Source organism: Aedes albopictus, chromosome 1 (genome assembly GCF_035046485.1).
Source record: "Aedes albopictus strain Foshan chromosome 1, AalbF5, whole genome shotgun sequence".
Taxonomy (NCBI): Eukaryota; Metazoa; Arthropoda; class Insecta; order Diptera; family Culicidae; genus Aedes; species Aedes albopictus.
The window spans coordinates 110,041,898-110,056,339 of record NC_085136.1 but is presented as its reverse complement, the minus strand read 5'-3'; the positions used below and the strand labels follow the sequence as shown (position 1 = coordinate 110,056,339).

Here is a 14,442-nt window from a genome sequence, read left to right as displayed (position 1 = left end):
GAAAAATTTAAAATATTATAATTGTAGCGATTCAATACAAAATAAACAATGACTTCTAAAAGGTGACTCAAACATCAATATTTCAATGATTTTTAAAAAATGTAAATACACTTTAATATACACCAAAAGTCATTTTGAGATATACAAAACAGTCCTAAATATCAGCCAAAAATATAAAAAAAAAGATTTTCCACGAAACAAAAATTACAAAAATACTCAAACTATACCCCGTCTAAAGGCGGGATTGGGTATTAGAGGGTTAATCGCTAGAAGTTTTAATCCTACAAGAAACAAGTGAGTATTGAAGGGTTTTTGAACATTTATTTCTCTCTTTATATAAATACAGTACGAAGTAATCTCCTCAAAGGCTTAATTTAACTGCCGTTCTACGCATAATTGTCTCACGCTGTAAGCCGATAACGAGAGAATTATGCATAAAACAGCAATGAATGTGTTGTCCATTTATTTGAGACATTCTGAGAATAAAACGAAACCCCTATTCAATGACAAAGATAGGTAACTGTCCTTGGCAGTACATGTATCCATTTATTAACATAAATCATAACTCGCGTAAAATTTATAGAAAAATCAAAAATTCTGTATAAAGAAAAACATCTCGTATAAAAAGCATGTAAAACTTCTAGGCACACGTTTTTGTTCGAAAAGTTTTGTTTTTTTTTTTCTTCGGTGGCATCTAAAGACACTTAAGCGATGTATGCAAATGCTTGTAAAATTTGCACGGTATTAGTTTTCTTACGGTTGTATACATTAATATAGTTTATGAGTTTCGCTGCCTTTGGAAGCAATAAATTAAGTTCACCCTGTAGTAGGGTGATGACTTTTTAAGCACTTAGATTCCTCGGTAAGATCTCTGGGCCAGAATGGTGCTGAAGAGGTAGAGCGCAGCGTTGATTATTCCCAGGATCTAAAAGTAGAAGAAAAATGTAACGTAAGAAAAAGTTGATTTTCATAGGTGAGGTAAGCAAAAAGCTACTCACGGAAGCAATCATGTAGGCATCCTTGAGCGACGAGTAGTATCGTCCACTGGTTACGTCGGACAGCAGAATGATGGACGAAGTGAGTATCAGGATGAAGGCAATCGCGTGGTAGACCAGTTCATAGATCGTTTTGGAAATGATTCCGCCGGTACTGAGCGATACCAGGCACGACACCAGCAGACAGAACGTGCCAATGAGGAAGGCCACCGCCATCAGCAGGAAGAACAGCTCCGGATTGCCGCTGGCATAGACGGAGTGGTTGCGGCGCATATACCAAGCGACTATTCCCACATTGACGGCACCGATGATCTGGAAAAGGATGCGTTGAAATAGTTTAAAAAGTACGTGAACGGTCCACTAATATTTAAGTTCAACCCAATGATTGTAGATTCCAACCACGCCGAATTGAACAAGCATATCAAATGAAGACAACTGCCAACAGCAGTCAAATTAAACCAAATATTTTGTTAGTATCTATTTCAACCTAAATTGAAGTTTAAATCAAACTAAATTTGGATTATTTCTATGACAAGTAATTTTTGTTTTTTTTTTTCGTAAAACGTAATAAAAGATCACCATTGTATACTCACCAGTTGCGCCAATTTCAACAGTCCGGCTGTCGTTTTCAGATAGCCTGTGTTGAGTACAAGATGCGAGGTACTAGTTGTGGTGGTTGTTGTCCGTGTAATGACGACCGCGTGCGACATCTTGGTGTTTCAACTAGGAACTACGGGCGCCGGTGTAGTAAATGTGGTGAATTTCCTGCAACGAAAGAAACGATGCCAAGTGGTAAGTATTGTTAAACTCTCTTCTCTCATTCTTTCTGTGATGGTGGTGAACTCCAAAACGCACGACAAAGACGGAGTTGGCGCGCTCCGCTGTTTGGCATCTGTAACAATCAGATCTGATGCGTGAAGCTGGTGTGACCTGCTGTGAGAAAAGTTCAACATAAATATAGAATGGATGTAATGCAATTTTGGGATTCTGCCACGCGACGGAGAGATGTTGAACGGACAAGTGCTTCTCCCGGAGCAGTCTTGCCCATCCGTCGATGTGTGCGTTTCACGGTGATGACATGAGGGGAAAGAATTTAGGTCAAATCGATGTGAATGGGTGTTCCGACCGTTCCGACTGATGGCAGCTGTTGTTGGAATGGGAAAATATTCTCCAAATCTTTCTGGCAATGCCGTGAACAATAAAAAAGTATATTTGGATCAGCAGAGAAATTGATATACATTAGGGTGCCAATGAAAATCGAATTTTCGAATTTCAAAAACGGGTAGTGCTCAAAAGTTTCGTCTCCTCAAAAAAAGTCTCCATGCAAAATTTCAGCTCAATCGGACTTCGCTAAGGGGTGGCCCAAAGCGGTCAAAGTTTGGCTGTTTTGAAACACGAAAAATATCCCAAGGTAGGGATACATGAAAATTACGAAATCGAAATTTTTTTTTTGATGCCAAATGCCTTAAAAGTGCATGAAACGTCGAGATCTGGTGTTATCTCAAAAAAATTTTTTTGGAAAAAAATTGACTTTTTGGACTTAGAAAATTTTTGAGTTGGGGGAGTGAAATTAATTTGAAATGGAGGAATTGAATTTAGTGGCTGAAATATTCATAGCAATAGTACTGGAACATGTCTTATATCATCGTTGGCAACTGCTAACATATTATATATCATATATCGTTAGGGTGGTTCACTTATTTTGCATTAGGGTGACCCTTTTTGTAGAAAAATTTAAAAAATAAGATAATAGTATTAAAAAATCTCTTAGAAAACTGAAAGTCATTTTCAATGTTGAATATATGTAATATTTCATTAGAGTGGCTCATTTATTTTTAATTAGGGTGGTTCTGTTGAGATGAAAATTAAGAACAAAAAAATATTTCCAGAAAATATACCACTCATATTTTTGTATAGTTTAAAATCATGATCCTTTATTGGCATGTAACACTTTGTTAAGATATTCCTAGACCAACATGTGAAAAGGGCGTAACTACCATTGCAAATTTCTGCTTCTCATGTCCCTGGATTCTTTTACCAGTAACAGATAGAGCTGACTCTCCTCTATATGTTAATGGGAAAAGTTTGCATAAAATATTGAGATACGCCCAGGATGGACGAGAAAAGTAAGCGTTTGCAATGGTTGTTCCGCAACACAAATGTTGGTCCAGATTGTTATTATGGTTTAAAATAAGGAATAATAAACTGATTTTAAACGTATCCAAATTATGACAGCTTGATAGGCGATGATGATGTGCAACAAAAGTTTCCTGTTTATCTTTTCTAAAAAGATTCTTGGTCTTGGGCAGCTTCATTTCCGAAAATACAGTTACGTTGCTGGAGAAAGAACAACAGTAGGTTGCTTTCTATCTATCTAAACAAAATATACCTTAGCTACAAGATTACCATATAGCATACCGAAGTGGTGAGTGAACCTAAACTCTAACGTGATACAAAAACATACAAAAACATTCGTTGGAATTAAACACACGATGACAAAAGAAAGGAAGATCACTGCTTTCCATAATACGAGATAGATGGGAAAAAATATTTATTCACTAAAAATGTTCCTTTACCGACACACTTTTGCGTTACCTGAGCCAGCTTAACAAAAGTTAGCACGATTTATCGTATTCATTGTAAAAATATATTGAAAAACTGGTTTCTGTCTTCGTGTGCTGCAATTTCTGTAAAAAATGACCTCAATTTGATAAAATCAACTCGAATGTTGATTTTTTTTATATATCTTTATTATCGAGATTTTCAGCCTATGGCCTGTTCATCTCCTCGAATTTTGATGTTTTTCGGATAACCAACCGAAATGGTATGTTCGACATACGTAATGTCTGAAGTTCATAGGCACAAACATGTTTGATAGGATCGCTCAAAATCTACAAGGCTGTTAACGAAGAAGTTGCCAAAGCAGTACATAAAAGGTTCTTGAAACATCTGCAGTTTTTGGATAGTAATCGCAACATCTTTTCAGCCATATTTTGATATCATATAATCAAAAAGTGTGTCTGGTAAATCCATAATCGAATCAAACGACATTTCTACACTTGAACTGCACTCATTTGTACAAGGCAGTCAGCACACAAAAGAATTATTGCACAGCGAAACATTTTTTTTTTTCTTAGAAGCGAACTTATTAAAAAAAAAATAAATTTTGGTCTGTCTCAAAAGCAAACTTATGTGTCTCTGACAGTTTTTGGGTCGCTGAATCCGAATCCGGGCTCAGATTTGCTCTGGCACGTCAGGATTTTGAGCTATACCTCAATTTATACGGCAAAATATGTGATTTTGGGCTTTTTTTACTGCAATCCATTAAGTATGAAAATTATGTTTTAAAGCAAGTGTAAATTCGTCGAATAACATCTAAACTAACGATTTATGCCATATATTTCGTTTAACCTAAGTTTGCGTTTGAGACAGACCAAAATTTAATTTTTGTTTCGCTGTGTTATGTGCTCTCTCTCTTCCGGAATGCTTGTTGGAAACTAATACTACGCAGAGGAATAGCAAAAAAGAAAATGGAAATAAAAGTTCAAAAAAATCAGATGTAATTTAAGAACATATATTCGATGTAATGTACCAAAAACCTATCAGCATGAATTTAGTAAATATTACAAAACCGTTCCCACTCGTTCGTAACGTCCCTTTTACTACGACCAGGCTTGTTCGCACTGAGCGTATGAAAATTATGCTCTATTGATTTGCACTACCGAAATCATCGTATTTATTAAATATTCCTATCTTAACTGATAGATGGATGTTGAAATAATTTAAATGTCTTTTCGAACTGTCAAAAAACCGCACCGCAGTACCACACTGAGCACACGGAGAGAATTTCACTCGGGTGAATTTTAACGCTCCTTGCGGAACTGCGAGCATAAATTTCATCCGCTCAGTACGAACATGCTTGGTCATGACCATTGCAAAAGTAAATTATATCTGCAAATACCGCATTAATGAAAAAACAAAAAACAGTTTACTTTTCAAACCAAACTCTTTTTCCTCATAGAAACAGCTGAATAAATGTTTAGTCGAATTTTTGAATTTAGTCTCACAAAACTTTTCAAAATCTTACAATGAGATGAACCTCTCTAGTAAATTAATCTCTTTAGTAGTCCGTACCACAATATTTAATTCTGTAGATAGAAATAGGTTTTAATCACTTTGTGATTAATGAAATAGAACGAGGGGAGAGATAATAATTAGAGAATATCTCATTATAGATAAGTCACCGAAAGATTTGTAGGAAATCATGGCTTGAAACTATACGAAAAATATTACCTGGTTGAATTTTCTGGAAGTATTTTTTGATCTTAATTTCCAAGAAAAATAAACAACCCTAACGGAAAATACAATTCAAATACAAATACTATTATCGTTTTTTTTTTTTATTTATTTTTCTACAAAAAGGAGCACCCTTATGCAAAATAAGTGAAGCACCAAAAAAATAAACAGATTCAAAATTTAAAAAAGAAAATAAAATATTTCATGAACAATTGGGGATACGCCCGGGAGGGACAGGAGAAGCAGAAATTTGCAATGGTTGTTGCGTCCTTTCAACATGTTGCTCTAGGAATATCTTAACAAAGTGTTACATGCCAATAAAGGATCATGATATTAAACTATACAAAAATATGAGTGGTAAATTTTCGGGAAATATTTTTTTGTTCTTAATTTCCATCTCAAAGAACCACCCTAATTAAAAATAAATGAGCCACCCTAATGAAATATTATATATATTCAACATTGAAAATGACTTACAGTTTTATAAGAGATTTTTTAATACTATTATCTTAATTTTTAAATTTTTCTACAAAAAGGGTCACCCTAATGCAAAATAAGTGAACCACCCTAACGATATATGATATATAATATGCTAGCAGTTGCCATCGATGATATAAGACATGTTCCAGTACTATTGCTATGAATATTTCAGCAACTAAATTCAATTCCTCCATTTCAAATTAATTTCACTCCCCCAACTCAAAAATTTTCTAAGTCCAAAAAGTCAATTTTTTTCCAAAAAAAAAATTTTTGAGATAACACCAGATCTCAACGTTTCATGCACTTTTAAGGCATTTGGCATCAAAAAAAAATTTTTCGATTTCGTAATTTTCATGTATCCCTAACTTGGGATATTTTTCGTGTTTCAAAACAGCCAAACTTTGACCGCTTTGGGCCACCCCTTAGCGAAGTCCGATTGAGCTGAAATTTTGCATAGGGACTTTTTTTGAGGAGACGAAACTTTTGAGCACTACCCGTTTTTGAAATTCGATGGTCAAATTTTTCCCATACGTTCCATTGGCACCCTAATATACATGCGTGAGATTTCCCACATGTTCGCAAGTGTGAGTGTCAGTTACATTTTGAACTATTTTGGATAATGCGTAGAAGCTCTCATGGAAAGCTTATTCCTGTTGAAAGAGGAAGAAAAAAAAATGAAATGGCCATGCTTGTGATTAATGTGAAGGAAACAGTCGAGCCAAAAACATAGAAATGCAACTGTCTAAGTGATATGTCTATTTATCTGTGCGGAAGGATTGATTTGTTCAAATTTCTGGCCAGAAATCATCTCAGGAGCATTGAAAGTAAAACTTCCTCCGATTAGAAGACCGAAACAGTAGCTGAGAATGACACGACCATATTAGCACAAATAAGCAGACGTAACACTTAAGTGCCCCACACAATGCATACGTTTGCGTGTGCGTGACAGTAGTTTGACACATTTCGCATGGGAAAACTGTCAGAAAAACGCAAACCTCGACGGACCGGACGCTATGTGTTCCAGGCTTTAGAACCAGTTTAATTCACTTTCACAATCATCGTCATGAAAACACTTTTCGCTAAACGTCCACTAGGTGGCGGTGATCAGCAAACGTCAAACAAGAGTAAAAACGATGTGGCCACCGTGTGCTAGAAATTTGTGAACTACAGAGGATTTGAGAAAACTAAAGACACTATATGCTAAAGACACGAAATGTTCCAATTGGAATTCCAAATTTACTGTCAATGTCATTCCAATCGAGCAGGAGACCTGTCAAACGCGCTTTAAAGGCGTTGCCCGGCAGCATCATCGTCATGATGCGGACATCATCATCAACAGCAACAATCATCAGATTTCGTGTCTTTAGCATATAGTGTCTTTAGAGAAAACCGTTAGAAGATGAATGATGAGAATTAAGTACATACTGAAATAAACTTTGTTGTGGAAACTACCGAATCCATAGTAAAATTACTAAGCGTACCTATGATTCTCAACCGACAGCTATTTCCTGTTAATTCCACTAAACACTGTCAATTTAACTAGCAGTGCTTACCATTACCAGAAATAATCTAAATTTAACAGCTGGGCATTGTATTTTTAACCATACTATGTTGTAAGATGCGTGTCCAGGAAAAATTGACAATGTTTTGTTGTTGAGGCAACTACGCTTTTAGTAAAATTTACTGCAATGCATTGTAACTTCAATCATATTTCACTGAACAGATTTTGTTGTCGGTTGAGAATCATAGGTACGGTTAGTAATTTCACTATATAATCTGTAGTTTCCACAACAAAATTTATTTCAGTGCAGAGATACGTTCGCTTGTCTGTGCTATTCGTTTCATGTTGAAAGTTTTCAACACTTTTGCAGCCTTTCCGAAACAGTATATTTTACCGGGAATCATGAAGAATATCTTCGCCTGTAACCTGGAGAATTTCCAAAACTCTAGAATGTCAATATCATAGAGAATCAATGTTTACACTTTATTTCGACTTTCTTCGCTCTGCTGGTATAAAAGTTTAATTTGCTTGTGTTTTCTTCTACAGTTTTTTTTTTCTCTGTTTTGTCCTCTTTGTGTTACCAAGCTGCTCCTGGCCATCCGGAAGACCAAGTCCCACAACAAGTTGGTACCAACACCACAAGGCACCGAATACGCTAGCAAGATGCGATTCACCCCCGGATGAGCAGCAGTGAAACCTTTGGCCCAATCCTTACCCTGTCCATCCCTCAAAATGTGACCTTCTAACCTCGAGCTGCCACGAGTACCCTGGCTTCCACCCATTACTAACAGATATCATTAAAATGTTATTACTCTGTATAATGAATACTATTAAGTACAAAGAAAGATCCTCGGCTCCGTAAAGCGTTATACGCGATTGAGCCCCAAATAAACGAACTAGATAAAAAAAATGTTTACACTTTTTTATAGCACTCATTGAATGAGTAACATTTACACAAATTTTGGGACTGCCCAAGAAACATTTTTTGTTTGAAGAAATGTTTCTTAAACCAACGTTATTAAGCTGCTAGTCGTATTATATTTGAATAATTTTGAAATAAAACTATTCTTCAACTCTTGTTCGCCCAAAAATGAGAAGCTATTCAACATTAACAGTTCTATAAGCACGATGAAATGAATGTTTAGTTAGTTTCTTCAATATCATTGTAACAATAAAATGGCAAAAATAATTTTACTTTCCATATTTCTGCATTTGTATTTAATCTAAAATATCTCTTTCTGATCTTATACCTACATCATCACCTTATTAATTTCATTTTTATAGAACAAATCACATCGGTGGAAAGACTTGAACTCGGGAGTTACATGAATCGGCAGATTCGAAGCAGTATATAACTATTCAGTTCCTGAGTCTAGTGCATTGCCGTACATATGTTGTTTAAACATTGCTTAAGTATTTTATTCAACAAATTGTCCTCATAAACATTGAAACTGATCAATGTTTGAATAATTGTAACCGCAACGTTTAATCATAAGGCCCGTATGCTGATATATTTGTCAGCCCGTCAGTCATTCACGGTGTTGTGTTGTAAGTTTGGTGACTCTTTGAACATTGTTTTTGTCTGTACGCCTAAACAAGTGAACTTAGTTTTATTTTTTCCGCTCCTGCTTTGTATCGGAAGGAAAACAACGTGTAGTGCAAAAGGTGAGTCAGAATGATTTTGAAAGTGTAATATTTTGATCTGCTGCTACATATTACCCGTTGCAAGAAAATAGAGAGCGAAAAAAGTGCAAAATCGCCAATAGACCTCCGCTGGTATGTTTAATCGTTATGGTGTCTTCTACAATAAGTGCGCGAATTGGCCAAGGAATACTGCGCCGAAAACACCGAAATGATTTTTCTTACAGGCGGACATGTATGGGCGCATGCGCGTACAAATTTTCGCGTAACGCATAATATTTGTTTGGTGTTGAAGCTGGTAGCCGCAGACGCTCTTATTAGATTGCTAATCAGCAATCGTGTTTACAAATGGGAGCATGGCGAACAACGATAATTAAGTAACACAGTTTCACTGCTAATCAACATTGATTGAATAAAAGCGTAACATATGTTCTAAAGAAATCTGATTACATCTTGTTGTTAAGCTATATTCACAGACAAACAGACGTAACACTTCGAACACTTTCCGATTAAAAAAATAGTCACGGTTAAATGTTCGCCCAATGCTAAAAAGACTGAGTTTGGCCAACCATGAACTAGGTGGCGGTAGTGCGCAAACGTCAAACTCGAACAAAACCAATGGAAGCGCCACGGGTGGCCCGTCGGCCAACTACCACATTTTAAAATTGGTCGTTTAATCGGTGTACGATGAGAATGATTAGAGTGTTACGTCTGTTTGTCTGTGCTATATTATTGTAGTTGAATAAAATGATCAAGCAAAAGTTGTTAAACTTTGAGTAAACTACTTGTTCCATTGTAGATCATATGTTGAATAACGGCATCTAATGCGTCGGAACCAGCTTGTTTTCTGTCATTATTAAAGCACTATTAGGCAGATGAAGTGAATACCTAAACAACTTTCTTTAAACTGTTAAACTGTTTGATTAATTATTATTCAATGTGCAGAAATATGGTTAACAAACGTGCAGTTTTCAGTGTGGAAACATTTATTCGCAACTTTGTTTGACATATACTCTTGCTCAACTATCGACGCATTTGTAGAACATTTGATCAACACGCATGCTTATTAATGCATGCTTTTGAATTGTTACTTGGGTGCTCGATTGCTAACGTTTTTGTAAAATATCAATATGATTTGGTATTTCAAGGCGTTTTGTAAACCAAACGAGGTTCGCATGCCGAAAATGTTTCAAAATATTCGTTTGTGTGATTGCACGAGCTGATTTCGATCTATGGAAGTCTTACTCGATGAGCGCCATGGGATTTTGTTTATTTTGTGTAACCTTTACACATTTTAGTGCTGAAAATGTTAAGCGTGTTTATTTCTGTTGAAAATTCTGCAAGAATATTCTTGTTTATTTCTGTTGGAAATTTTTGAACACATTTTACAAATGTTCAACAATATCAAAATCTAAGAATTTCTATCCAAATTTAGAATAATTCGTGGAATTCTTGGGATTGGCATGAGCATGAGCATAGATGACCGCACAATTCGTAGTTGCTACTCCGTGATTGACTAGAGCAATCGAAATTGCACAAGGAACCAATTAATAGAGCTTGGGGTGGCTTGGGACTAGCTTACTATTCTCAATGTTCACAGTTCGAGAACTCACAATTTTAATGTCAATAACGGCGCTGGCCACGTCCTTACGGTCAAGGATGGGAACACTCACGTGCAAAAAATTACACTCACTTGAAGTTTTCTCAGCTCAGAAGCGTGCAATCAAGAAATGATGTATGGACGACTTTTGCCTTGTGGTTTGGTCTAAAACTTTTCCGAATAGAGTAGGGGTTGCACACACAAACCAAAGTCGTGAAGGAGCTGCGAAGGCAACTCTCCACGAGGTGAATGTAAATTACACTCACCTCGTGTAGAGTCGCTTTCACAGTCCTGTCACGACTTTGAGATGCGCGTGCGATCCCTACTCTATTCGGCAAAGTTTTAGACCAAACCACAAGGCAAAAGTCGTTCATACATCATTTCTTGATTGCACGCTTCTGAGCTGAGAAAATAGCAAGTGAGTGTAACTCTTTGCAAGTTAGTGTTCTCATCCCTGCTTACGGTCATCGAGGAGGGAAGGGAATGTTAGTAAGACAACCGTTGTTATAGAGACCGGGAATCCCAGTGTCTATACGATGGTCTTGGAAAGGATTTTTTATTAGTAGGGTAGAGTACATTGTCATTCTAGTTTCTATACGAAACTATGTCTAATAAAAGAAATTTTGTCGCGGATCTCCACCCATTAGGGAGCAGAAGCTTTAAGCCCATTCCACACAGAAATGAACTGAACGCGACAAAGGACAAACCAATGATCCAAACCACATGCATTCACAACAATAAACAACACAATTCTAAACACCCGCGCATCTTTTGTTTTCGTTTCCGTGCGAGACAATGGCGAATGCGATCAATTATGCTGCAATATTTACTCACCCCATCAGGAGCGATGCATGCACAGCAGGGAACAACACAATACTCAATTCGTGGAATTCTTGGGATTGGTCTAAAAAACTCAAACTTTTTCAAAGACACAGTAGGGTATCGCGCCACTTGGGCGGTGGTTCTATATTCGTCTGTTTGCCACTATAACTCAGTCAATTTTGAACCAATTGACTTGAAATGTTGTACACGGGTAGATACTATACCTATCTCACCACATTCCAAAAGTTGTGCCAATCGGTTCAAATCTGACTGAGTTATAGTGGAAAACAGACGAATATAGAACCACCGCCCAAGTGGCGCGATTCCCTATGTGTTGAAATGGCAAATTGAGAGATAAATTTGTGAAAAAATACCACTTGTTTTGGTGGAATTTGAACCCACGACTCCATATCGCTAGTCCAGCGCTTTAACCAACTAAGCCATAGAAGAAGTTACGATTCTGTAAAATATAAAGTCAAACTGGATTCTTGGGATTGGTTTCACTTAGCATACTTCTGAGCTATTCAAATAGAATCCTAAAACTGTTGGAGCATTCCAAGACCAACAATTGAAAAGGCCTCATCAACATTGCGTAAACAAACACGTTTCTGTTGACTTAGGGCCCACGCCCTTATTGATCAATCCATGCATCTCACCACTAATAGAAAGCTTTATATTTCCGCTTTCTATTCGTTTTGGTGAGGTGCGTGGGTGAAGTTCTGAAGCCACTGCCTAAGACCAAGCCCACTCATGGGCTCAATCAAGCGTTTTAACGTTAAGTAGAGCCCCGAACAAAGAAGCGAACCGCACCGGTCGCTGCTAAGTAGGGCTCGAAAGCGAAAAGTTTACGTACGGTTCGTAGCAGGGCTTAGAATATAGAGACACGCAAAGTACGGTCTCTATCCGTAGGCTCGTGCGCTCTCTCGCGTTTAGCTCTCTGGGTAGCGTAAAGAGGAGACGAAAGAACATGAGTATGGATTTGTTGCCAGGTATATAGTTTCTAGAGAATGATATTCTTGTTTTGTATAGGTGGGAATTGTTTTTAGTTTGCATCAAATATTTAAAATTCTTATTTTTACTTGCTTTGAAATTTTCAACCAAATAATATCATAAATCTTTACACGAATAACACAACAAATTGTCTGACATACAATTGTGATAGAGTGACAATACAAACGCAGAAAAATAAAAGGTTCAAATTGGCAAGCTTTGCTCAAATATGTTATGAATAAAGTTTTTGCTTCTTCCCCAATTTTAGGATCATCCATAACGAAAATGTATTGATTTTCTCTTAAAAATAGTTACGATTGTTCATAATCGCACCTCTAGTTTTTGATTCGGCCGATCGTTTCGAAACTAATATTTGAAGAAATGTATAGTGATTCAGTGAGTTTTGCTATTTTAACACGTACATGTTTGAGCCGGGGTTGCTACGCAGCAAGTAAAGTTTGGTTTCGCACATTTAGAAAAATGTTCAAATAAATAACTCGCGAAGTTCGTTCCGACAAGTTCCAAAATTATCGTCATCCGTCGCAGATTCCGGTGAGAAGATGTGCGAATTTTCTAACTTGGAAAGATACCATTTGACGGTAATAAGTGACCACAAGGTTTTCTTTCTTCACTTTCCGGGCTGAGATCCCCCGCTTTGAAAGAGCTGTGCCTCGTCTTTCGTTTTGTCGTGAATATTTCGAAAAAGGCAAAGGAGTTTTGGTTTGATTGCTGTTTTTGAAAATGGTGGTCGTAAGTGTGTGGTTTATTAAATATAAAATTAAAAGTATAAATTAAATAAACGAGACATTAGGAAGAAAGTGTGCGAAATGGGTAACTTCACCCTTGTAGAAACAATAAGGCAAAGCAGAAAAAAATCTGCGAAGACCCCATGCGAATAACACCAATCATACAGAATAGGAGGTTCGACATTAGATCTACAAAAACAACCCAACAATTGGGGAAATCTTTCGAATATTACACATTTATTCACAGCTCTTTTATCCACATTTTCATATATTTAAAACATATTCATCAACATGTTATCTGGATCGTTTGGTGCAATATGTCCACGCATCCTTTCTCCCCTGCAAATTCGAGAAGTACCTTGCCGAAAGAAAATATTCTGTACTCCAAGTATTTCGAAGAATCATCTTAAATACAACGCAGTAGACCTGGCCGCTTTGATGCATGTGTCATATCTATGATATGCTGCAAGCATCAATATTGACAAGAAAAGTAACACGATTGCTTTCCAGGGTGATTCCGTACTGGCTGCATATGTATAAGATTAGATAAGAGTAGTTACGATTTTTCAAAAATGCTTTGACTGTACCTAACTCAATTCAGATATCATAGAAACACTTCAGTAATTTTTTTTTTGTAAAAACATACTTTAATCATACCGATAATAATCTAAAAAAAATGTAGTCGAGCTGCCAAGTTTCATCAATTAAAATAGGCGGTGTGCAGGACTGCCATATTGTAGGTTCCTCGTTATAGAAAAAGCAAGGTGTTGGATGTTAAAATACATCAATTGTTGTATGAAGTGTCAAAAAGGAGAGTGGGCTCATTATGTACTTTGACAAATACGCAGTCTACTTCAAGCGCGTATAATCTGCTTCCAACAAAATATTCATATACCAGCATCCAAAGGATCGCAATATATATTAAGATTTCCGATTGATGCTTTGTAACTAAAAGGTTGTGACTGAGAATAGAACAAGCTGAAGTTAAAATACACGTTAATGAAAAAAGGTTGCGCAAACTTATCGCAGACTGTTAGAAGACAGCTTCTACTATGACCAGGATTCAAAAATCTTGACCTACGCGAAGTTGTAAAGGAAACAACTACGTTATAAATGTGTTGGAAATGCAAGGGATGTAATTATTCAATAAACCTAATTATTAAAAAGATGCTCAAAATCTCAAATTCAGATAATTTTTTTGCGAGAAAGGCAACATGGATATCGAAGAGATGGATATTATTTTAAATAAAAATTCAACCTACAAGTCATACAGTAAGCAACAAACACATAATTTAAAAAAAGATTGCTTGAATTCCGAGATTAAATACAATCATACATTATTGAGAAAATAATATCTTTAAACGCACCAAA

At 36.4% G+C, this 14,442-nt stretch overlaps 1 protein-coding gene across 2 annotated transcripts in view; it reads right to left on the bottom strand.

Annotated features, from left to right (window-relative positions):
- Nucleotides 1–499: 499 nt before the first annotated feature.
- LOC109433005 (MAL-like protein) overlaps nt 500–14,442 on the bottom strand; it is a 141,596-nt gene continuing 127,653 nt past the window's right edge. For both annotated transcript variants that reach the window (XM_062845187.1, XM_062845186.1), the window contains exons 2-4: nt 1,589–1,760; nt 999–1,307; nt 500–925 (exon numbers count right to left, since the gene is read on the bottom strand). In XM_062845187.1, the coding sequence (XP_062701171.1) occupies nt 851–925; nt 999–1,307; nt 1,589–1,705 (501 nt within the window). In that variant the 5' untranslated portion in view covers nt 1,706–1,760 and the 3' untranslated portion in view covers nt 500–850. The remainder of the gene's footprint in view (nt 926–998; nt 1,308–1,588; nt 1,761–14,442) is intronic.